Source organism: Carex rostrata, chromosome 6 (genome assembly GCF_964058835.1).
Source record: "Carex rostrata chromosome 6, lpCarRost1.2, whole genome shotgun sequence".
Classification (NCBI taxonomy): Eukaryota; Viridiplantae; Streptophyta; class Magnoliopsida; order Poales; family Cyperaceae; genus Carex; species Carex rostrata.
In genome coordinates, this window is record NC_135923.1 from 7,037,015 (window position 1) to 7,064,201 (window position 27,187).

The following is a 27,187-nucleotide window of genomic DNA, read 5'->3' on the forward strand; positions in this document are numbered from 1 at the left end:
CTATGGACCTGAGGCTGTAATTTGAGTTTTTGACAGGGTCTGGAATGCAATTTGGGCCTTTAAGGGCTTATTTGAGAAGGTTTTATGCTGACAGGGGTCTTTGTGTAAATTTACAGGGACTTCTTTGTATATTTTTAATAAACAGAGGGGTTTATGTGCAAAAGGGCTTCATTTGGTCACATGTGGACTTTAAGATTGGTACTGGGCTTTGAGATTTGGGCTTTTGGGCCTTTGAGATGTGCACTGGTCCATTAATTGATGTGCAGGGCTTAGGATTAATCCATTTGGGCTTTGAGATTGGTGCCATGTCATTTTAATTTGTTTGAGTCACTGACAGAGGGGTCCCATGCTGTCAGGAGCCGTTTGATTCATAGATTTGAATATGGGCCGTTAATCACAGTGATTGCTTCAGGATTCGTGCAGAAGGGTTTCTTGGCTAGGGTTCTTCCCCGATGAACTCCTTCTGGTCGATCCAGGCCACGGCGACGCCGGCCAAGGGCATGGTTGTGATCGTGAGACTGTCAGGAGTCGATTGGTACCATTGTCGGCCGTCGATGATCATCGGAGGCGGCGGAATAGGCATCTACAGTACCAGTCGGTACCGATTGAGTCTCAGATCGATTTTGATCAATTTCTTCATGATTTCTTTCAATTGATTGGTTATTTAGAGTCGTGTGAGGCTAAAGAGGACACTAGGAATGTCAATTTGAGGTTTGAATGTGATTTGAGCATGTTTTGAGTTCTTTGGCTTCGGCTTCAGTACCGAATTGGTACCAATATGTGGTACAAGGGATTTTGAGTAAGATTAGACGTTCAATGAGGTCATGTATATCATCTGGAAGGATTTAAACCATCTTGGAAGCATTGATTTGCACTGGATTGAGTTCTGGATCAGACTAGCATGATGAACATGCAATTTTCAACATTTTCAGATTAATTTCTCTTGAATTTTATATAAGATGTATGATTTTTATTTCATAGATTTAAAGATGTATATGTGAAGGATTTTTTTTTTCAAATTTGGGATTTTTCTGAGCTCATTTGCCCAGTCAAATGGCCTTGAATAGTGCCAGGGGCAGTGAAGGTAATTTTGTCAAATAAAATACAGAATTTTCATTTTTAAAAGATGAACTTTGGAGATCCATAACTTTCTGTAGGAAAGTCCAAATGATGCAAACTTTTTATCAATTTCATGTGTTTTGATATGTTCTATCTGACTGTGAAGTCCATTTTTCATTTTGACTTTTGTACTGATCTGAGCTGTCAGATTTACCAGCAGAGGTCATTTCACTGTTTTTGAGTGCTTATGTTGTACCAGTAGCATGTCTAATGCGATTAGGTGTTGAGTCCAAGTTTGGTATGGTACCAGGGGGTACCAAAGGGTATCATGTGTCCTAGTATAGATCTGGTTTGGTTCAGAACCAATTTTCTAGGGCATTTAGACACTGTTCTTGTACCGGTAACAGAAGAGAAGAGATCAAGGGGTTCAAAGATGATCAAATCAACATTTTAAAAATATATTAAGCATGCTGGAATATTTGAAACATGCAGGGAAGTCCCTGGTTGTCAGAAATTCTTTGTTCTAGCTTTCCTTTGAGCAAGATCCAAGTAAGATCATAAGAATATCATTGCTTTGAGAGTATAAATGGCTTGATTCAGTATATACTGAGGCCTATTTACATCTTTGAGCTATATTCTTCACTAAACATGAATTAATTAAGCTTTTAACCCCTTTGCTTCATGCAATCTAGTGCATATGGCTTGTGTTAAGCCTTGCATTAGGGTTTAAGCTCATTAACCACATGTTATAGATCTGGAACAGCAGAGGAAGCCAGCTGGCTTGACCTTATTTTATTCTTTAATCTCCTTCTATGCTAAATGACTTTGATAAATTAAATATAAAGAGAAGCTAGCTAGCTTGACTCCTTATATCTTCTCTATTTCCATCATTTATCCAGAGATTAAGGAATCAAAAAGAAAAGAAAATGAAAGATGAAGGAAAGAAAGAAAAGAGAGAAAAGAAGAAAAGAAAAGGATTTAGTCATCAAGCTCCATGCCATGGCATGGAGCTCTCTTCTTCATGCCTCAAAACAACAAATTTAAGAGAACAGATCAAGAAGAATAAAAAATCAAAGCAATGTAGACAAAATGGAGAGAAAATACAAGAAAAATAGAAAAATTTCAAATAAATTTTATTCACCAAGGGAGTTAATACATCATACAGCCATCAAGGCTTCTTCTATGCTATCTATACCTATTAATTTGCAGAAAAGCACAGAGCTTGCTATCAAAAAAGGGGAAGAGAGCTTATGAGCTAATTTTCTATGTTTTGAGGCTTTCACAATTACTATAGCCTAACAGAGTTATGGGGTATGTTCCCTGTCTGTTTATCTCCTTGTTGTTTTTTTCTGTTCTTCATTTGAGGTGCCCTTTTATAGGCAAAGAGCTCAGCTTAGGGTTTGGTAGGGCTGAGGTGGTCTCATCTTGACCAGAGGTGTTTGATCAAATGTCTGTGGTTGATTGGCATCTTTCCATGAGTATCTGTGCAGGGGATCACCCAATCACATTGTAACATGTCACCAATTATGAGTTGGATCAATTTGGACCCTTAGATTAACCATTAGGGTACTGTATGGCATGGCAACCCTTGATTTACTGGCTTTCTAGAAGGAAAGCTCAATTGCATGACTCTGTTGTGCAGGGATAGATTCCCCTATTTTGGACTGATCTCAGGTGCTCTAGGCACGTGTCCTGGGGACCAGGGTAAGCTGTTAATAGCCAACGAGCCATGTTGTGCTGGACCCGAGCCACTTCAAGGCTTAACATGGGCCCTTCTTAATTACTGAGCCTCAAGCATGTAGGGATGACAGAGAGCATCGTATAATGTTCCTTATCATGTTCCTAGGCGTAATTTATCATTAGGATAACGAATCCCATGCTCTCAGCCATGGCCAGAACTGAGCTAAAGCTCTTCGTTCAATTCATTTTATTTAATGCATTAATCTTCAAATTGAGAGCATGAATAGCATCGCCTGAGTGTATTGAGCATCCCTGTCGAGTTTCAAAGCTTGATTGCATCTTTAGCTTAAGTTCATAATTTTTCCTTTTCTTCTCTTCTCGGTTAAAATCAGAACTTGTGAGAGAGAGATAACCTTCAAGGTTTGAGAAAGGAGGAGAGGGAAGGTATTCCTTTCAATCCCTCATACGCTTTGTTTCAATCCCTTCTTTATTTAGGCGAATTTAGAGCTCAAGAATCGGCTCAGGCCATGGGAGAGGGGAAGAAGAAGAAGTCAGAACAAGGGCCCCGCTTGTCAGCGGCTCAAACCCGACGTTTTCTTTCGTTAAGACATGGGTGAGCTTGGCGTATCATAGGCCTCGCAAGAGGGCAGTGGCATGGCTTATGGTGCTCCAAGAGCACACAAAACGAAGGGACCAAAGGCACTGAGTTTAAACTCAGCGCTTCCCCTGTTTGATCTGGCTGGTCAGGGTGCATCATGCACCATTGCGCTGCCACCCGGTGTATGGAGTTCATTTTCCATGCGCTGAGTTCATCCATCTCTGGTTTCCAGCGAAAATAATCGCTGAGTGGCTGACAATGGGCCCCAGATGTCGGGTTAATGCTTAGGTACTCCATATTGCACCCGGAGAGCTTAGGGTATTTGCTAGAAGTACCCAGGCTAAGGTGGCACCACTCAGAAGTTGCCAAATCAGCATATTCTTTGAAAATTCATAACTCCTTAATCATTTGGAGTTAGAATCTGCATTTTATATCAAAATTCATGGTTTTAAATGTAGAATATTACCATGAATTTTAATATGTCATTTCCCTTCATTTCGGGAAGATTTTAAATCATTTGGCGTCTTTCCAAGTATTTAAATTATTACCAATTTATGTTTATTTAATTGGCAATATTTTAGGGTACAACACATACTTACATACATTTTAACATTTTGTATTTTATTTATTTTTATGTATTTTTATATAATTCCTTAGAGATTTTCTGATTTAATTCTTTGGAGTATTTTGTGTGTGTATGTCCATTTTTGTCTTTTTTGTTATTGAACCCGTATGTATATAAGAGCTTAACATATTTTTTTAAGACAATTATTTTATTTTTGGGTTATCTAGTGAAATCATGCCTTAAATCAAACAAATTACAAATAATTTACTAATTTTCACTTGAAATGTTTGACATTGTCATACCAGTAACTTCCTTGATAAAAAAGGAATTAGAGCTATTGAAGTTGCTCAGCAGTCAGGAATTTCTTTTTCTTTTTGTATTTTCACACATTCTGATTGACATAGCAGTTTTGGATGTTAGGCAACGCTGCACGCCAGAAGGTACATTTTTAAATTTTACTGAGTGCCACACGTGATCTTACCATAACATGCAATCAATCACACGCAGTTTATGGATCATGCTACACACATGATCTACCAGAGTGTTATAGTTCATACCTTGTCCTCTCGTGAGGTGATGGGCTTGGGTGCCACAAGCTGCTTCCTCGTGATCCGCTCGCTTCTTCTCATCTTTCCAAAACAGGAAAGCCAAGTGGGTGTACACCAGGGGGTTAGTCGAATAACCGGCTCGCTTAACTGCTAGATCAGCGCGCTAGTCCCAATCAATATCACGCACGGTTGATCAGCTCCAACAACAAGTTTGGATAGATCACCAATACTGTTTCCCTAATCAACACACCCAATGCATTTGATCCTCAATCCCAATGCAAGATCAAACACTTGATCTTGGATCTCAATCAATCAAGCAAGAAAGAAGGGAAAAAAGAGAGAAATCAAAAAATCCAAATCAAGGTCGACAAATCAAATCAAGAAGAAGTTCAAGCCTCAATGGATCGATCTATATCCAATCAAGTGGATAAGATCAAGATCAAGACCTTTAATTGGATCACAAGGCCGATTAGTGATGAACCATAATTTGACGCATTATTTGACACATAATTGAGCCCAAAAATTGGTCCTAATTACCATGTTTAATTGCATTTATTTATCATTTCGTTCAGTTTTAATTAATGTTAGTCGAGACACAAGATACTGCGCAAGTTGTTAATTATTGCATATTTGGAGCACGAAACCGCGCGATTTGCATGTGCACAGAAGATCAAGAATATCAAGCTGAATGAAGAAACAAATTGATCCATGATATCTTGGTTATTTGCTGCTAATTAATGCATTTCATTGCTGCTGAATCAATGGATACCAATTAATTGCTACATTTGAAATATGGCAAATTAAAGAATTTGATTGATGGCTGATTGTGGCGCATTTAATTTCTTACCAAAGTTTTAGATTTTAGCTGATAGGATATATATTCGCCCCTGGACAAAAATGAGGGCATCTTAACTTTAGCATATTTTATTTATTTGGACACCTTGAATATTTAGGGAGAGTTTGGCTAGAGGAAATCAAAGATTGGAGACTCGACCAGAAGCAAACCGAATCAAATGAAGAGTTGTATTTGACTAAGGGAGGTTTTAATTTTCCTTCTTTTATTTTTCTGATTTTAATGAAATTAAATATGACTTGTGCTTGTGTTGAAAGTATGCTTGGCTAAACATTTTATCTAGGGATATGGAAATAACTTGATACTTTTGTTATGTTAATTTAGTTGTTTGAATTTATTTGTGGTTGTGATGTTGAATTGTTTACGAATGCTTGAATGGTTTGTTTAGTTATTTCTTATTTTATTAAGGGATTCACTAATAATAAATTGAGATCAAAAGGAGAAATTTATATTATAAGTACTTTTTAAAATAGTGATTGCTATGCAAACAATACTAGGTAAATTTGGTGATAGACCGAAAAGAGAAATTGAATTACTTGAACAACATAAACAAACTTAAGTATTCGGAGCTACGAAAGTAGTCCAAAAGGCTTTTGGGGAAAAACATGGGTTATCAAATAGCTTAATGGGTTTAGATTAAAACTGGTAAGCCACGAACGTAGGAGACCTATTTAATCTAAATTCGGTGCGAAGTTGCGAAAGTGGATAAACATTTACCTTAGGATAACACCCCTTCAACAATTACAACCCAAATATTAGAAAAACAATTAGAAATACATAATTAAAAGTATCATAGTGAAACCATAACTCTAGATGTCCATTTCCTTTGATTTCTCTTATCATTTACTGTTTCTGGAATTCAATCTGTATTGTGTTAATTTAAGTTGCATTCAGATAATTCATCATGCATTATGTCTGGAATTCAGGCTGAGGTTATGGAATTTAGTCTGCATTAGTTTATAATTCATCATACATTTAGTTAATTCATCCTGCATTTTTAGAATTCAGTTCATAAAAAATCACTTAATATTTGATTGTCTAGATTATTGAAAATCGGTAAAGTAGTACTTACAATACCTCTCTGTGGTTCGATACCCAAATTACTAAACGATAAGGTCGTGCACTTGCGACCGAATTGTATTGGGATTAGGGATTAAATTATTAAGCTATCAAAATTACATTAATTAGATCAAGAGAGAGGGATTCGGTTGGCCAAGGAGGAGGCTCGGCGGAGAAGCTTGAGCCGGTGGCATAACCCGAGGTGGAGGAGAGGAGGGACGGTGGCTCGGATCGGCTCCAAGTCGATCAGCCTAGGTGGAGACCGCAGGTGGCAAGCCGAGGCGGGGTTGGCTTAGGTGGAGGCGCGGGATCACCGACGGACCAACAATAGTGGGCCAGGTGGTGACGGGCCGGCGGTCTTTCGTCGGTGGGGTGGTGGTGCGCGGCTCGGCCAAGGAAAAGAGAGAGAGAGAGAGATGGAGTGAGAGTAAGAGAGAGAGAGAGATTGCTTGACAAAATGAGTTTGCTTAGATCAAAAACCTTAGTTTAGATGGAGAGATGAAGCCTTTAAATAAATTCCATGAACTATGTAAATGCCATTGTAAATATCTAGTCTACAACATAATAATCAAGGCTCATTGGTAATTAAACATGCCATTGGTCCAATGGACTAATGGTTCATCCAAATAATATTCAAACTTTGCTTAAGCAACAAGCAACCTTTCTCTCCCTCTCATATTGTTGACCAAGTCAACGCTTACATCATCAGATCTGGTCAACCATGTTTTGACCAAATGCTCTCGAGTTTGACCAGGTCAAACGTCACATCTCTTCACTAAAATTTGTGCATTAATGGCATCATAAACTTGTATGATGAAACGACTAAAGCCCTTGGAGGTGTGACCTGCTTGGATCCGTATCATGTTGGCAATGAGCTTCTGGTCTCATTGATCAAGATAGGCATCTAGCAATGCTTCTTGACTGCCCAATCGATACAAACGATATGTAACTAGACATTATCGTGATCCAATATAGACAATGCATAACATTGCCTGTGTCATATCCAATATCGCATGATATATCATGATAATGCCAGGATAGGATCGTGCCACTCCTGAACACTTATCGATTCTGTTTCTTAATCCGTGAATCATTATATACTTGTGATCAACCAGTATCACAATGCATGCTATATAATCTGATTCTATCAAGGGGCCCAATAGATATTATCACTCATACACATTCTCCCTAATGTGCATGAGGGATATTTCCTTCTTGATTTCACGAGCTCCATTCCACGAGTTTATACCTGCTGAGAAGACACCGTTATAACCATTTTTTACAGATAGCGGTAGGTGCCAACTACAAGCATGTATTTCTCGAGTATGAAGACACTGAAGATTTAAGGCTTAAGATCTGACACTATGCGAACTATCAATGACACAAAATACAAAATCCATCTGATGAACGCATATGGTCATATATGATGTCATATAAACACTTATATGCATCCACAGGACATTAGATTGGAAACCGGTCCACTATTTTAATCCCTATGCTAACCTCGTGCAACTAGTGTCCTTTGCTAATTGCTTGGATTAAGGATGTTTAGAGGATATCGCTTTAGTTCCAGCAGGTGAACTAAATGGTGTCACACTCTAGGAACAAACTGAATTGCTTCAGCCATCATATGAACCCAACCCATAGAGTCAAAACCATTTGCTCTAGGACACTAACACTATCATTAGCTTCATGCAGCACACGAATCATATGCAGTGTTATTTTGACTCTATTATTTGCACGCTACATGAAACCAAAACTCCTATGACAATATTTTTACCCTTAGGTTCATGTAAGTAATTCCATATAAGTAAATCAATTAAATTTATTGCACATTGGATAGGATGTGGACATACTATAGACATGTAGCTGTAACTACAAGTCTTGAGAACTTGAGAGTTGATCATGAAAAATAATTATCTGAATAATTTAAGTAATAAAATATTAAAGTATAAATATTTATTGATCCATGTAGCACCGTGCTAGTTTAGTTATGCATGCTGACAATTATACTAGTATTTTTCCTAGTTTTTAATGGCAATTGAAATATTTATCTATCCGTGATCCATCAATGTTTATATTTAATAATGCAATCTTAATCTGAATGACTTGTTCTGCGTGCATGTGAAATTGTGAATAAAAAAATTATAAGATTCTCATCTAGATTTTAAATGAATATCATCCTAACTAAACCTCTGTAATCTTGGTAATTATAAAAAATGATACCTCGCATATTTAGCCTATATTTGACTTGATTTCGTACCAAATTCACGTTCTAAATTGTCAAAATCATGTGCATTTCATTGATATATCCTTAGAATTTGGTACTGCTGAGAGTTTGTTTGTTTTCTGCAGGATTGGAGCAAAATACACGAAGAAACGGCATTTTTGGACTCCCTGGTACGACCCTTACCAGGCTTGGTACGGCCCTTACCAGGCTTGGTACGGCCCTTACCAGGCTTGGTACGGCCCTTACCAGGCTTGGTACGGCCTACCCTTACCAGGCTTGGTACGGCCCTTACCAGATTTGGTACGGCCCTTACCAGATTTGGTACAGCCCTTACCAGACTTGGTACGGCCCTTACCAGATTTGGTACGGCCCTTACCAAACTTAGCCGTTTCAGCCTTCTTCCCACCTTGTACGGCCTGGCCGTACCAAATTGGTACGGGCCGTACATAGGTGCCGCCTGACAGAATTCAAATCTTGGCAGAGGCTATATATAGCGGGGGATCTCTCCATTTTCGAGGATTCCACTTCATTCCAGATTGAGAGCTCAGTGAAAGAGAGAAAGAGAGCAAAGGAGCAAGAAGAGAAGATCAAGGAAGAGGAAGAGATGAGAGAATCGACGGATCTACACCTTCTCCATTCCCGATCTTCAATCTAGTTCTTTCATGACTTTCTCTATCTCTTTTCTTGTATATCTGGACAGATCCATGACTTGTGAGTAGTAGACTTTCGTTTCTAGGGTTTGTAGATGGATTTTCTTGATTTGTGTTGCTTTTCTTGATTTGGATCTTGTATGAACTCTTGTGATTGAATTGATTGTGAATTTGCTTGTCTTGATTGCTTTGTGTTTCTGTGATTGCATGTGGTGTGCCTATAGTGGTAGATCAACCCTAACAAGGTCATGTGACCATTGCCTTCTCTCAACCAAACCAATCCCTTTAGGTAGACTTGATCGAATTGAAGCCGAAAGGTTGAATTCTCCTCTAATCGACAGATTAGAGGTTACCTTAGATCTCCAATCAATCAACTAGAGGATCTGGACCAAAACACGAGAGTTGAGGTTTAGAAACCCTAGAAGGTAAAGAATTGAATCCAAAACTTAGATCTTGAACCAACACACGAGAGTTGAGGTTTAGGAACCTTGGGTATGGTCAATTGAACCTTTATCAAGAGTTTAATACGAGGTACCAGCAAGAAATGCATCAACTCGAACTTGTAAGCTCTGTTCTGGTAAACCAGTACGGCCCTTACAAGAGTGGTGCGGCCTACCCGTACCAAGCCCCATACGGCTTGGTCATACCAGGTTGGTGCGGCCTGGCCGTACCAACTTGGTAAGGGCCGTACCAACTTGGTAAGGGCCGTACCACTAGAGGCAAATCAGAGATGAAGTCTGAAACCCTTGAAACACCTTTTATCCCAAATCAAAACACAGTTTATACCTTTTCTTGCACATCTACTATTCTATATCATTGTGTGATTGCTTGAGTTGATTCCTTAGGAAAATTAAACACCAAAACCCCTTTTTCTCACTTCTAGTCTTTAGTCGAGATAAGTAAATATCTAGATAAAGGAACCGTCCCTGTGGATCGATACCCGATTATACTCCTCGATAGGGTTGTACACTTGCAACCCTAATCGGAAGGTGTAACCGCGGTTTTAAAAGGTACGCCCCCAAGCGTACCGAAACTTGCGTTGCGCTTTCACGCGATCAAAAAACTAAACAAAAACAAGTGAAATTCAAAATAACTTTCATGTTAAAATATATGACCTATGCATCTTGCTTGGTTACAACTAGAAGGAGAGAGAAAAAACTATTGCATAACTATAATCAATTGACGGTTACCAGTAGCAAGAAATTTAAGCCTCTCATTTAAATGCCAAGACCTAAATTATAAATTCAAAGAACGCGGTTAATTAATGCATTAAAACTAACAATTAGTGTCAATTCAAAATTGAAGGATGAATAAAAAAATTGTAAGATTCCCATCTAGATTTTAAATGAATATCATCCTAACTAAACCTCTGTAATCTTGGTAATTATAAAAAACTAAACAAAAACAAGTGAAATTCAAAATAACTTTCATGTTAAAATATATGACCCATGCATCTTGCTTGGTTACAACTAGAAGGAGAGAGAAAAAACTATTGCATAACTATAATCAATTGACGGTTACCAGTAGCAAGAAATTTAAGCCTCTCGTTTAAATGCCAAGACCTAAATTATAAATTCAAAGAACGCGGTTAATTAATGCATTAAAACTAACAATTAGTGTCAATTCAAAATTGAAGGAATGTAAAACGAAATATGTACAAACAATTGACTAAATATAGAAATCAAAGTCCAATACATCTTCTCTTATAAATTGCCTTAACCTGAAACCTATACCATCAAAAGTATCAAAACATATAATAGTTGTAATTCCTTCACACAAGAAAAACAATGGCAATAAGAGTCTCCACATTCTATATCCTTCTCCTCCTTTCTCTCCTCTCTCTCTACTCCACAAAAAGTGTAGCTCACAATCATTTATTGATCCCGTCATCATGCATCGGTCATCTTAGTCTACTAAAATGTGCGCTTGACTTCGAGTCTGCTCTAAAGGCTGATGGTTCTACTGAAATTCAATTTGCGGTTAGTGCATTAAATGTTACACTTGACTCAATTAATGCTGCAAAGGCGGCTGCTACATCTATTCTACATTTTGTGTCCAGCATCTATGGTGGTTTAATCAATGAGCATCCAAAAATCGAGTGGATTAATAAGTTGAACTCCACCATGAGCATTGCAGTGCACGAACTCATCAACGCGTATACGGTAATATAGTAATTTGTTATTTGTTTTGCACTATTGTGTTTTCATTGTAGTTTCTATAATCATGTATACATAGCATATTTGTTTTACAAGTCAAATGAGTTAAAGTTTGTATCAAATCTAACTGTTGATGATCAATTAATTAAGTTGTCTAACACAAACTTTAATAAATAAATATTATGTTAGACATTCAAATCATAAAACAAATATTGTCTAAAGAACTATTAAAAATGCATGATGCGCATTAGTTTCATATCTAAATACAATTGAATTGTCGTAGTACAATACAAAACTAATCATGTTTTCAATATGTTTTTTAACATAGCATTGTTTTGTAAGAATTCATGCATATGAATAATACAATGCATTGGAATTCACTTGAAAATCAGGTTATTCATGGCGAGACGAAGCTCTCTTCAGCAGAGTTGCACAATTGCGAGAAGAGTTTGAAGATCGCTTTAGAAATTACAGCTAAGTTGAGCGTGGGTGCCAGTTTGAACCATACAAATAATGATGCGAATTTGTTACTCGGCAACCTAATCAAACAATTTATCAACCTTACTAACTTGTCTCTCAAAGTCATTCGAACGATTAAAGCTAACGGAAAAATCTCCCTCTGAAAGTAATCAACCATGGCCAGCATCAAATGAGACATCATCTTTTTGTACAATTTGATTGAGATTTCTTTATTTTTATTGAGCTTTGTTTCAACAACTTGATTAATTGATTCAATATTTTTTTATTTTTTTTCTTCAAACTTTATCTTATACTATGGAGTTGTATATTAAATTTGGAATGAACTTTGCATTCAGTTTATCAATTAATGAACTAAGTTGAACAAAGATTTTTATGATTTTTATTTCTTTCATCCTTAAATTGTTGATTGCCATGACGATAACTTCTTTGAAAAGAATGGAACCGGATCTAATGAGGTTGCTCAACAACTCAGAGTTTTTTTTTGTATTTTCAAACTTTCTAATTAGAGGGTTAGATTCATGTACAACACAAGTAATTCTAGAAAGCAAATCATAGCAAAACTAGAGTGTGATGTGCTCACCAAGAGGGGTTGGTGAGCACACTTCCAAAAGACTATAGGATTGACTTCGAACTAAGAATCCAAATCATTTGAAATCCACGTACTTCGTGAGTGATGAATGTACATGCAAAAATTTTAAAGTTTCAAATTTATTTAGTACATAGTCAAGCAGTAAAAAAAGATGAAAAATGATTTAAAAGTGGAAATCCATGAATACTGATATGTGTGGAATTGATTATGGTGAGAACCAGGGGCGGACCCACATGATCTCGGGGGGGGGGGGGGGGGCGTTGCCTCCCTTATAATTCTACAAGTGCGTGTAATTTATCCTTCTAATATCTTTCAAATTTCTCATTTTTTTAAAATTAGACTAATAATGTTGTAAAAAAAAGACCTCAAGTGCATGCATAGTTCTCGCATTAAAAACCACGAAATTTATTAGAGCATATAGGTGTTGGTTCCAAAGGCACTTAGAGGGGATGAATAGGGTCTTTTTATAGAATTTTTATTCTAAGTTAAATTATCTAGCGTGTCTATAAGATATTCTTGACGGAAACTAGAATAACTAGAATCTAAATTAATAAATGATAAAGTAAATAGTAGAGTTTAGAGACATTTGACACGAGAGTTATTTACGAAGTTCAACACTAACATCTATGTATCTGGGGCTCGCAGCCTTTGAGATGACTCGTCTTTCTTTACCTAATGAGAAAGGAGTACAAGGCGGAATCGGTGAGTCCTTATAATCTTCTGAAAAGTCACACGGCCTGAGCACGTAAATGGCTCAAGGAGCAATAAAGGCTCAAGATCTCTAAGGATGAGCAACAAAGACTCAAGGAGTAAGTGTAAAGGGTTGATCTTGCAGGATAACTCTAAGAGTTTGTGTATTGGTTGAATTAACTTGAGATTTAATAGAATATTGAAGTCAAGTGCACACGCTACAATGACTTTTTCTAGATCTGAGAAATTCGTGTATTAAAGTTAATGGCAGCTAGAGTGATAATCCAAACACCAAAATTGCTTATATATAGAAACGATTAAAATGAAGTAATTTGGTCTGGACCGTTATAACGATTCATGGAATATTATAACGGTAGACTAAGTTACGGCGGGTTTGGATGCCATTAATCCTAACGGTCTATGGACTAGCGTAACAGTCCCATCACGGCCGGCCTCTGGAGTTTTGGGGGTGCCAATCGCATTTTACTATTACGAAATTAATTATCCGCTGTGCCACTAATTAAATGACTATTGTGTAGGTGGCTAAGAGTTGCACTGAATGAAAGGGGAAAATTAGTTTGGATATATGGACTTTTATTTTGAGGATTTTATTTCCTATTATGTGGATTTGAACCATTTAACATATGATTGACATATTAATTGATCAATTTGATCTAATTAAATGGTATCTTTGTCCAGATAATCATTTTTCGAATTTTTTAGGGTACAACACGTTGCAACAGTCACTGGACTGTTACAATGGTAGGCCTTACTCAGGTCAATCTCAAGCTTATTTTACCAATTATACAGATATTGATTCCTAATCTTGAGGTGATGTTTCTGCTATCCAATGCTCAGCGCTTCATGACTACATTCTTGATAAGTATTGAAGTTGTTCATTCATCCTTGATGCAAGTATCATAGAGTAGAACTATGGTGTTCTTAAGTTCACCAAGCTCTTTGGTGAACTCAAGTCTAAAACCCATCAAATCGGCTATAAATGGCAAATTCGAACCGTTGAAACCCGTCTACCTTACGAGTGATGCGTCTACATGTGAAATTTTTAAACATTCGAATTAATTTAGTATAAAATCAATCAGTCAAAATTAGAAGGTTAATAAATTAATTTTAATGCATTCATTTTCTGATCGCTTGACTTTATATTAAATTAATTCAAATGTTTAAAATTTTTACATGTAGACGCATCACTCATAAGGTAAACGGGTTTCAACAGTTCGGATTTGTCATTTATAGCCGATTTGATGGGTTTTACACTTGAGTTCACCAAGAAGCTTGGTGAACTTAAGAACTGTTAGTGTTGTGATCTAGAAGCCAATCATATGATGATTGTATTCTAAGTTTTGTTCATGTAATTGAATGATTTGTTTATCATTTTGTTCCTTGAGTATTTCATTACTTATAGATCATTCAGGTTGAGGACTTGGAATTGTGTAACTCTATACATAAGTTAATGAATACTCTAAAGTGTCCCTAATCTTGGTAATTAACAAGGAACATTAATTGCCGGCATAAGATAAGCATTTGGATTATATCATGATTATGTTCAGCAGATCATATGGCAAGGGGTTGTCCATCTAATCAAATGGATACCTGATGATTGGACGTGACCAAAATAAAACATTTAATATGGATTTTATTTGTGTTTGGAATTCTAAGGTATGAAATGATTGTTTCTCTCACATGAGAATGCATATTCGTCGGTATTATCCAACACTGTCAGTAACTGGCAGTCATACAGATTCTACCTCAGTATGTATTGCTTATGTGGAGAGGTAGTAATCATCAAGAATACCAATGCCCCTCATATGAATGAGTGATGATATAATTGGGCCCCTTGATGGAATAATACAAGTATGTGCACATATAATTAAGGAGTTAATCATAATTACTGAATTATTTCGAAATCAAGAAACGAGTAGATTTGCAAGGATGAAACATTCCTACCTTGAATCTATTCATGATATCATGTGACATGGAATTGACACGAGGCAATTTTTGCTTTAGGGATCATGATATAGCAAGTACTTATCATCTGTGTCTTTTGGGTAATTACAATACATATTGCTAGGTGTCGCTTGTAATTTATGGAATAAAAAGGAGTTTCAGATTCCATTGCTAAATGACATAGATCCCACAGGGTCACATTAATAGGGAATTCATTAGAAAGACTCCTTGATTTATTTGACATGTATGACATGGCTGATAAATTGAGTTCTCTCTAAACATGAGTTAAATAATTATGGGAATAATTATATGGTATTATGGATTTAATTAATTGGTTTAATAAAATTCAAATATTGGAAAAGATCAAAATGGAAGAAGCTTTATGAGCCACAAAAAGGAGTTTTTGTGTGCAGTAATGAGTTATGTATTTTCACAGTTTTTTTTGTGAACATAACTTAAAACGGGCATATCTCATCAACCGCAACTCCGTTTTCAGTGTTCTATCACTTTTTAAAAAGCTTGCGAGAAAATCTAAAGTTTGATATATAATAAGCTGTAGGTCTATGTCGCATGTGGTATGCCTATGTCACATACGGTATTGCGCAGTGCGCTGATGGGTCAGAATCGACTACTTTTGGCCCATAACTAAATATAGAAGTCGTGGAGAACATGGTAAAACGTGGGAAACATGTCTATGTCGGCAGGGCTCTTCTAGACAGCAAGTAGGCTATATAAAGAGGCCCCTACTGCCTAGAGAATGCATCCTCATTCATTAGTCTTCTTCCTTAGAGAGCTGAAACTTTGTCTCTCTCCCATTTTGATCTCTCATGTGTTGAGAACTCTCTAACCCTAGAATCAAGATCTAGTTCTCTTGGAGGATAGGGATTAAGGAGTAATCAAATTAGTACTCTCTAGCAAGAGGAATATTTAATTTCTAATTAATTTCTTGGTGGATACCGTGGATGGCTTCTACTTTGGAGTCTCAACTTGGTGCAAGGTATCAACCACCATTAGCATCGATCAAGAGGTGAAGGATCTTCAACCCTACATCTTAAGGACCATCCTTTCTTGTTTGGAGACAAGAACTAAATGTATGATGTTTATTGTTTTGGAAATTTGATTTTTTATTTTATTTTAGTCACATATGATGATCCTTTTTGGTACTTTCTTGTTAAAAATTTGAAATTCCGCTGCCATGAGTACCATGAATACCCAACAAGAACACCCTAGTTCTACTCTGTATCGTATTATTTATAGTAATGAACCTGCATAATAGAGAGAGAGAGAGAGGTTGGCTACTCTACTTCCATAAGCATATGGGGGTATATGCTTATAAGTCATTTTTTCATTTTCAAAATCTAAAAAGTCGATCTGAACCGTTAGATGTGATCTCTATATTGAAATGTGCTTGGAGACCAAATTTTACATTTTTTCTGAATTTTTTTACTATTTATTAAGCCACTTTGAAAATCGCTGATCCAACGGTGGCTTCTGATTTTACTATTTTGTTAAGCCACCGTTGATTAGCGATTTTCAAAGTGGCTTAATAAATAATAAAAAATTCAGAAAAATGTCAAATTTGGTCTCCAAGCACATTTCAATATAGAGATCACATCTAATCGTTCAAATCGACTTTTTAGATTTTGAAAATGAAAAAATGTCTTATAAGCATATACCCTCGTATGCTTATGGAAATAGAGTAGCCAACCTCTCTCTCTCTCTCTCTCTCTATATATATATATATATATATATATAGAGTAAGGCTACGCTACTTTGCGAATTAAACGAGTTATTTTAATTCACGCTCATATCTCTAATTTTGAAGTCCAAATAGCCGATCCAAATCGTTAGATATTTAATCTATATTAATGGTTTGAATTGACTATTTGGACTTCAAAACTAGAGATATGAGCGGGAATTAAAACAACCCGTTTACGAAGTAGCATAACCTTACTTTCTCTCTCTATATATACATACATATTTTGAAACCTTGACAGCTGTTATCAAGTATAATTTTTTTAATAAATAAAAGTAAAATTACATTCATCACTGCAACATCACAACATCATCACAATATCATATAAACAACACAACAAATATAAAACACACATCAACATCTAAATAATACAACCACTAACAACATAACATCCAACGAATCGGTTTCAAGAGATCGTTAATCTCCTCTCTCACCTTCTTGCTCTCCGCTGTACCAGCCGGCTACCAATAATTAGGTGGAGGCATCTTAGAATTTTTTTTAAGGGGGATGGTGGCGGGTGGGGAAGGCCGGCACTGGCTACAACCTCCTCCACCCTACCTAGGGTTCCAGTGTAGAGGTTTTAGAAATAGAGAACAAGGTTAGAGTGATGATTAAGAAAGATGGCGGTTAGAGGAAGCGGAGGGAAGAGGCAGAAGGCTACGCCTCTTCTCTCTCGCTTTCTCTTCCGGATCTAAGCTTTAGTGGTGGAAAAGAAGAAAGAAAGGTGGTGGCAGCCAGAGAAAACACCAATAGAGCAAGAAAGTCGTAGCCGACGATTCTCACCGAAGATATATATGACTGATTAGCGGGACCGAGAAGCAGAGTGGGACAGACTGGTTGGAAAAAGATGGCGGAGGGCGAGGGAGAAGGAGGGAGGGGTGAGATGGGGATTTGGATGGCGGCGCATAGGTTTTCTCAGTATAAATATTCATGTGATTGAAATTTGCATTCGAATCATATTAAACTTACTTTCTAAAATGTAAATAATGCTGAATGAGGCTAAGGTACTATGTATAGTGTATCTTGATTCGTATTGTAAATTTATATTTTATTTAATAAAGTCTAAAATCGATCTAAATTGTATATCATGATCTCTATATACAAATATACTTGGAGGTTAAATTTTACTTTTTTATAATATTTTTTTTAAACATATAGAAAAATACTTGATCTAAAAATTGTGGATTATCTAAAAATAGTGATTTTTCATCTATCTTAAATGGTACGGTAAGAAGTTCTAAAAATAAAAATTTAAGATTTCAGGTACATTCTAAAATGAAGATTGTTGAGCGGAGACTGTTTGAATTTTAAAAATAGAGATAACTATAATTTTTTTTCTTTTTAGGAAAGATATGTATAATTGTATATGAACTTGACTGCTCTAGTCAGATTCAAAGAATCCATGGATCAGACTCTACTGCTTTTCTTATAGAAAAGCAGCATCCTGCTTTTCCGATCTCAACTATTCAAAATTGTCTATTCATGTATCTCTATAAAGAAAATTTTTTATGCACAAATCTCAACAAATTTAAATGGTTAGAATCGAAAAAGCAGAACCCTGCTTTTCTATAAGAAAAACAGCAGAGTCCATTCCAGAATCCATGCCCAAGCCCAACCCATATTTCGGATTACATCATCAAAGAATCTGTCCGATCCGATTCGATTTAAATCCGACTCGATTTGATTTTTGGAAAATCAAAATGATCCATATACAACTTTGCTCGACACGATCCGAAACCCGATACGATCCGATAGGTGACCCGGTTAATTCGCATGCCCCCTCATATATATACGATCATCCAATTCTAAGTTTTCTCTCTCCACATTCCGCCGCCGTCTTGCCAAGGTAATTTCCTTTGAAAAACCCTAGTTCTAATTTAACCTGTGCGCACAATTTGAGTTCTCTTTTCTTCGGAGATTTCATTGAAATTTGCAAGAGTTTGTCGAAATTACGGTTACTGAGCTCTGTGATTTGTTTACATAAGTAGATACACTAATATCAGATGAGCGTTCCTGTTAGATTTGATCTGTACTGTAGCCTTAGTAAAATCGGTTGGTGAGATTAGCTAAAATTCCTTTTGAACTCAGCGTTGGGTTAATTCGTAAAATCTGATATAACTAACAGGAGATCCATTGATCTCTTTGGAAGTTTAAACTTGATCATTGTCCTTTCCACAGAAAAAAGGGAAAAGAAGTCCTGAGTAGGCTTTGTGTAGCTAGGCTCTTTTTCAGTGATCTAGAAATTGACTATGAGATTACAATTTGGTAAATAATTGAGCAATACTTGACTAGAATGATTGACAAGAATCAGACTGGGTTGTACCAAGTAGTGCAACAAAATAATATCGTTATCTAGTGATAATTTTGTTTTAAGCTAGTTACCTGTTTGTTCCTGCTTTGAAATGCATGATTGAATTATCATATAAACTATTTGAACTAACTTAAATACCTTTCTTTGCCAGGATATCTGTTCAATCTTAGTCAGACAACATGCAGAACGAAGAGGGTCAGATTGTGGATCTCTACATCCCCAGGAAATGGTATGTACCATCTCTGTCTCTCTCTCTCATTTTTTGATATCTTGGCAGTGGCTGCCAAGGTGAAAAATTTGTTGAAATCTTTCTCTCTCTGTTAATGGGCCAGTATGACAAGGAGTCTTTTTTGACTTGTATAATCTCCAGTTAGGCAAAAGGAGTACTTCTAAAATTATTGCTGTATTTTATGAAAATTAAATCAAGAATTGTTTTTGTAGCATTATCTTTTTTTTTTTAGCCATTGCTGTCATATAATTCTGAATAAATCATGCTGGGAAAAAGACAACAAAATTTTAATTGGATTAAAGTAAAAGAACCAAAATAGAAAAACTTTTGGAGTACGTGCGCTGCATTAGTCGGTTATTTTCCTGTCTATAATGGTAGCCTTAGTTTTTAGTACGAGGTGTTTAATAACAGCGCATTGTCTATACTAATATGAATTGATGCATTGACTTGCAATACTCCTATGAGCATGCTTGTTTATACCTTGTGTCTTTTTAATACATAATTAACATAGTGATTTTGGTTTATAGCTCAGCGACAAATAGGCTGATAACAGCAAAGGACCATGCATCGGTGCAGATAAACGTTGGGCACGTGGATGAGAATGGCATCTACACTGGCCAATTCACCACCTTCGCGCTGTCTGGTTCCATCCGTTCTCAGGTCCTAATTACTTCTCTGTTTTCCGCCTTTCCTTTTGGAAATGTTTTATTTTTAGCTTTGAATTTCTCAAAATATCAAGTTATACCCCAATCGATGGCCAGAGGTGTGATGCGTCATCTATGTCCCTCGCTACCTTTCTTTCCTTCTTTGTTGTATAAAGCTACTGATGTATGGGTAGTTTTAGAATGCATTGCACTTAGCTACACGTAGGGTTTGGTGTACATGATTGTAGTACTTATTGCAGTTCTCATTTTTCATTTTGGTCTGGGTTGATTGTATCATTAATCCTTGCCTGTCCTGCAAGTATGGAAGTGTGCAGTGATCTTTCAATGATACAAATTCTCCATTTAGAAGCGATGCTTCATTTTCTTTCACTCTCATGTTTAAAGGGGAGGTCATGATGCAGTAGCTTGTACATTTTATCACTTTTTTTTTTTTGCATTTTAGACATCTTTTCTAGAAAATGGTAAGCTGGCATAGTTGTGCTTCTTTTCTATCTTGAAGGGTATTATTTGATTCTGTCTTGTCTTTTAGGGTAATTCTTCTACACCTGTCTAATTAGTTGGGACTCTGGAAGAGGATTGAAGCAAGTAAATTTATGAAATGCCAACTACAGTAAGAATCTATTATACTAGTAAACTAGAAAGCTAATAACACTCCACATATTAAATTGCTCAACAGGGTGATGCTGACAGTGCACTGGACAGGCTCTGGCAGAAGAAGAAAACTGAAATTGGCCAGCAGTAGATTTTTATTCTAGTTGCTTTTGAAACCTTATTATGGCATTCTACTGAGGGATTTTGTCATGAATGATATGCGTTAGGGATACATTCCTAGTTTCTGGTTTATCCATGTTGCTATTTGTAATTTAGCGTTTTTGTAGTTTCTGATGAATCTGTTTTCTGTTGGGAGATTCTTGCCATGAATGACAGGGTCCATCTATGCAACCCCACTATGTGCTTTATATTGGACCTGAGTGTATATGTTTTGCACTCTAATTATATGAATCTTGGGGCTTATGTGTTGAAACTAGACGTGGTATTAAGAAAAAAATTGAAGATACTGAAAATTTGGAGGGCACGGCCATTGAGGAATGTTTTTTCATCGTGTAAAATGTCTTACAGCATCACTAAGTTATGACCCTTGCATGAAATTAAAAATAATAAACGAAACGAAATGAAAGTGAAATATGTATAAGAATTTTGAATAAAATTCTAAATAAAGAGCTGAATCATAATGAATTAAACCAGGCATAATGCTCATCCAGGATTCAGCTGCTGTTCAATAGTCTGCATCCCTCTCCAATTGACATGTGATTAGTTAATTTTTTTTCTGTCTTCAGCATCCCTCTCCAAGCCATTGTTTCATTTCTTGAAGCGAGGATGTTCCCTCTGTCCCCATTTTGGAATGTACAGCACTTGGTGACGGTGTTTAATAGTAAATGGTTCACTTGAGATGCATTAACTTTCACCTGAATCGTGTAGGAGCAGCAGAAAAGATGTGAAAACTCATTCTTGTTGCTGTCCTAAACAGAATACGCATGAAGAATTTTTTTCCTTTGGATAAAAAGGCATGGAGGCTGTTTTATTAAAGATGAAACAAGTCAAATACTTACATTACATCCATGCCTAGAGACCACTCAGACTCTCAGAGTACCAGTGTTTTGTGCGCCAGTCTATATGATCACATATTCACATGCAGTATGCCTAAGCTGCCAATAGCTAGAGATGATCCAACCAAACATCCCTATAAACCCGCAATACCCGAGATTTTTAAATATACCATTCATAAAAAAAAAAGACAAACAAAAAGACCACAAATTTTTAAAAATATTGAGCAACTTATAATTTGAATGTACTAGAAGGAACATCAAACAAAATAGATAAAACATCTTATAATTTTGATATACTAGAATTACTACGAAACATTTTTCATACATGATCTTTTGCGGGTGTAAAAAAAATTAAACTATTTCATGATGTGTTACTAAAAAAAGAAAAGTTTTGGATCTGAATTATTGATTCCAGTTCAGAAATCACCTATGGATAAATATAAAAATTATTATGATCCTTCCAGTATATTCGATTCTAATTCTAAAGTACCCCATCTAATTTTAACAAACAGGTATCAACTATTGGATACCAACGGTATAATATATACAGACAAGTACAGAACTCCAGCATCCCCTGTTGTAAAGATAAAACAAAATATTCAATAAAATTAAAATATTCAATTCTCATAACATTCACAATGCCTCTATTTAAAAGGAACATCTTTGTTAATTTAATTTCCAAATTAACTACATAAAAAATTAAACAAATAAAAGGGGGATAGAATAAAAATGTCAATAAATATTCTATAGGATAATGAATATTACGATATTTTACTTAGATATATTGACCACTTTAGAAGTTTACATGGGCATACTAGAAAATTTCCCTTATTTGTTTAAATAAAAAAAAAAACGCTGGAGGTGACTTTCCATCTAGCAACCGATTTGCTTGTAGAAAAAGAATAGATATGCGAACTTTCGCAGTATTAACCACTCTTCACCCCGGAAGTATCCTCTCCAATATTGTAAAAGATTCCTTTCACTTTCCGATTTGAGATCAACTCCCAGCTGCTTTGAGGTTCGCGCTAGTGCAAGGGGCAGTATTATTTGGCTTTAAGATTCGTGCCAAAGTTAAAAATAACGGTCCAGATCCAATAATTCTAAAAGATTCTCTATTACGGTAACGGGGAGGATCTGAGCTCTCTTCACCCAGGAAGAATCCCCGCAAGTTCCCAACTCACAAGTTTTATATCGACTCTCGGGGTCTCTTCTTTCTCCACTCAAGTCTTTCTTCAAGTCAACTCTCCCCTTCCTCCTCCTCAGATATTGATCGCCATGAGCTGGCTTCCCAAAATCGGGTTTGTTTCAGGCCTGGCAGAGAAGGCAGGTGAGAAGTTAGGGGATAGAGTCGTATCTCTCTTGGAGAGTGAGGTGACCCGCTACCGTAACGTAGAAGAAGGGCTCGGGCGGCTTAGACGCACATCAGGTCGCATCAACTGTCTCCTAACCGATGCCGAGGAGCGCCGCTACATTGAGGATGAGTCGGTCATAAATTGGCTCAACGGTCTCAAGTCGGTGTCTTTTGACACTGACGACCTCCTTGATGAGTACCAGACTGCCATCAACGTGCACAATGCCAATGTAGCACCCTCGCATAAGAGGAAATGGTATCAGATCGAGGTCCCAACCATTAGCCCTGAATGGGGCCCTTTACAGCGCAGGAGGTTTGCATCTGAGATTAATAAAATTGACAAGAGGCTGGATGAGATTTCGAAGGGTCGAAAAAATCTGAGGCTGAAAGGGGAAGATGGGAAAAGGAGAGGTCCCTCTCGTCCGAATGCCCGGCCTTTCCAAACTGGCCCATGTCATGACCCGGCAAGCATAATTGGCAGAGAAAATGACAAAAATGAAGTTGTGGACTTGTTGATATCCGCTCAGACATCAGAAAGTGCTTCGGGGCCAAAAATTACTGTTGTTCCTATTCATGGCGCAGCGGGGATTGGGAAAACCACGCTTGCTCAAATGGTATATGATGATCCGAGATTAAATTGTTTTAAAATCAAGGCATGGGTGTGTTTGACAGAAAGGTGTGATGTGAGCACTGCCATGAAGAAGATCTATGAAAAGATGACCATGCGAAGGTGTGATTTTCGGGACATTGGCAGCCTACAGGACAGGCTTAGGTATATATATATTCTCTATTATTATATATTTTTGGTGTGAAAAAATATACAACAGCCAATAACTTGCGTGTTCAGGTATAAAACAAATTAAAAGATAAATTAGGTTTCAATTTTCCAAACTAAATTAAAAAATAAAAATAAAAACAGAGTGAAAAAACTTGGTCTATAAATAGAATGATTTATAAATGTCAGTCAGGCATGTCATCAATAGACAGGAAAATACACATATTACTGTTAATCAAAAGAAGGTCCTGATTCTGCTTGTATGTGGAATAAGTTAGCATATGGAGGTAATCACTAATCAGGTTGTTTTGCCATTGTTACAATAATTTCCTTTTAGTCTTGCTAAGAGTGCCTTCAATTCTTCAAATATTGACCTTACTAAATGGATACCAATATCCATTGCACACTAAAATTAATTACTTGTAGTCACATGAACCTTACATAAAATTATGTTTATTTTATTTTGCCATTTAGGGAGTTTCTCAAGACGCGTGAAGACAACAAGTTCTTGTTAGTAATTGATAATTTTTGGGCCACTGGTTTGCATTACTGGGAGACGCTGCGAGTCCCTTTGCTTGCTGGGGGAGATGGAAGCAAGGTTCTAATCACAACACGCTACGAGAGAACCTACAACATAATGGAAAGAGTAATACAACGACCCAGCTTAAAAGGTCTAGATGAAGAAGGTTGCTGGCAGTTAATCCAGTCCCTTTCTCTTTCACAAGGTGTCATCAATCATGATCACGAGAAATTGGTATCGATTGGTAAAGAAATTGCGATAAGGTGTCATGGATCTCCCATGGCGGCCAAGGCTCTGGGGCGAGTATTAAATGGGAGAAATTATGAAGAGTGGTCTGATGTGCTGAGCGAGATGCGACCCCTCAACGATGATATTAATGAGGCTGTTCGTGCTAGCTTAAAGATAAGCTACCATCACTTAAAGTATCACCTAAAACGATGCTTTGCTTACTGCTCGATATTTCCTAATGGTTATGTGTTTGAGAGGGATCAGGTGATTAGATACTGGATAGCAGAAGGGCTGATTGAACCAGATGGGAGGCGCCGGTTAGAGGCAGTTGGTAACAAGTACTTTGACGAGCTGGTATGGAGGTCATTCTTTGAGAAAATAACTATTGGTACTAAAGGTCAGAATGCCAAGCTCTTCTCCCGTCAGATAGAGAGGTACAGAATGCCAAGCCTGATGCTAGATCTAGCAATGGAGGTTTCAAAATATGAATTTCGCAGCTTCGAGTCTGGTAAACCTCTACTTGAGGGTAACCATGATAACTCAGATCAGGCTCGCTATGCTTCTTTTTTGCAACCAAAGAATACAAATACTGTGAAACTAGGGTGCTTAGAGCCTTACTCGAACTTGAGAACCCTGAAATTCTGTCATGAACTCAATGAAGGGATGGTGGTGTTGAATTCCATACAAGCACCCTTTTTCCGCAAGTTTATGCATTTGCGGATTCTTGATATGAGCAACAGTGATCTACGACTGGTACCAGATTCAGTCGGTGAGTTGATTCACCTGAGGTTCCTTGGTCTTTCAAATACTAAAATTACAACTCTACCTGAGAAAATATGTGACCTCTTTAATCTTCAAACCCTTGAGCTTAAGGGATGTTTGAAGCTTGCAAAATTACCAGAAGGGTTGCGCAGGTTAATCAACTTGCGGCATCTTGACTTGAATCTTGATTGGGAGGAGATAATTGATTCAACTGAAGTGTCACTGCCGCAAGGAATTGGTGAATTGGAAGGCCTTCAAACACTCTCTAGGTTCAATGTGACCTCTTCTGCCAAAGGTCAATTTTGCCACATTAGTGAGTTAAATAATTTGAATCTCAGAGGAGATCTTTGCATGCTGAACTTAGAGAAGGTGTCAACTGGGCATGCCGAGAAAGCAAACTTGCAGGGAAAGCAGTTTATTGAAAATCTAATGCTGAGGTGGCACAGTTCGGCTCTCAATGATAAGCAGCTTCAGCAACAAAGTGAAGAGGTAATCACCTTTCTGCAGCCGCACAACAGGCTTAGGTGTCTATGGGTTGTAAACTATCCAGGTACCAAATTTCCTAATTGGATGGGGGATGTATCATTTTCAAGCCTAGAGTCAATTCGAATATCTAACTGCAACAATTTCAGCTTTCTCCCTCTTTTGGGGCAGTTAAAATGGCTCAAGAACATCCTAATTGACAATATACCTGTGGATACAATAACTATGCCCGGAGGGTTTCCATCTCTGGAGCATCTACAATTGTTAAATTTGAGTTCTCTTGAGAGATTATCTCTTGAAAATGAGATTCCCAAACTCAAACAACTCGATGTTTCTGGCTGTCCTAACTTGCAAGTATTGGTTATTCACATTCATTTGCATGATAAATTTGAAAGAGACAACTTCCCAAATTTGATAGTAGAAGAAACTGTAGGTTAGATTAGCCAAGTGAAATTGAAATGTTTTTTAATTTGTATTGTTTTAGTTTTTGTTTCTATCTTTGTAATGACTTGGTTATTTAAATTTTTTTTTCCATGTATCTTCATTTTTATTTATTTTCTTTTGAATGTTATTCAAACTTGGTCAGTTCATTGATTTGGATTCCAAAATATTTTAACGCTCCTCAGTCTTACTATATATTTAGTTTTGTTTTTATTTCTTCATGCGTGCTTGCATGTATATAACTTTTGATTGAAATAGTGCATGCATATATAATTAAAGGAATCAATTGTACAGGACATAGGTGGTCATGTTAATTGTTATATAGAATTTCAAATCAATCCTGCTTCCTCTGATTTTCCCTTGAAAACCCTGAAAATTTAATATATTGTACTAATTGCAGTATTAAGAAAACAAATAGAATGACAATTCTGCCCTTACCAAGGTGTCCCCTCCCTTATCTTCGTAACTTCGTTTAACCTTACCAACGGGTTTATCCTAATAAAAAAAAAACCTTTGTTTAACCCCCCTTTCCTTCGGAGCTTTTCCTCCCTTGTTGAATGTGAACAGTTGTGTACATATTTGCGTACAGTGCTTAACTTTACGTGGTAACTTATTGATCACTTATTAAACAGTTGGTGAGCTTAATTCTAAAATTTATTAAATTGACCTCAAACAAAAACTGATTTACTTGATTAATGAAATTTGGAGACCTGTCATCTTTTACTCGATGAAAAAAATATTCCTCAATGGCCGTGTCCTCAAAATTAAAAAAAAAAAAAAGTACTTATTAATACTACGTCTAGTTTCAACATGCATGTCGCAAGATTCATATAACTAGAGCACATGTTGTTTGTTGCACATTATGCCTGCTATTTTATAAAGCATATAAATTATTTTTTGTTGCACATTATGCCCACATCTGTTGTTTGTTGCACAA

General features: G+C 36.7%; 2 protein-coding genes across 2 annotated transcripts; both read left to right on the forward strand.

Moving 5' to 3' along the window:
* Window positions 1–18,697: 18,697 nt before the first annotated feature.
* LOC144556044 (small ribosomal subunit protein eS21) lies at window positions 18,698–21,026 on the forward strand. The gene is made up of 3 exons (XM_078304528.1): window positions 18,698–19,418; window positions 19,946–20,078; window positions 20,760–21,026. The coding sequence occupies exons 1-3, from the start codon at window positions 19,369–19,371 to the stop codon at window positions 20,823–20,825; spliced, it is 249 nt and encodes an 82-aa protein (XP_078160654.1). The 5' UTR covers window positions 18,698–19,368; the 3' UTR covers window positions 20,826–21,026.
* A 1,874-nt stretch (window positions 21,027–22,900) lies between these two features.
* On the forward strand, window positions 22,901–26,341 carry LOC144556045 (putative disease resistance protein RGA3). The gene is made up of 2 exons (XM_078304529.1): window positions 22,901–23,813; window positions 24,291–26,341. The coding sequence occupies exons 1-2, from the start codon at window positions 22,966–22,968 to the stop codon at window positions 26,245–26,247; spliced, it is 2,805 nt and encodes a 934-aa protein (XP_078160655.1). The 5' UTR covers window positions 22,901–22,965; the 3' UTR covers window positions 26,248–26,341.
* Window positions 26,342–27,187: the final 846 nt, after the last annotated feature.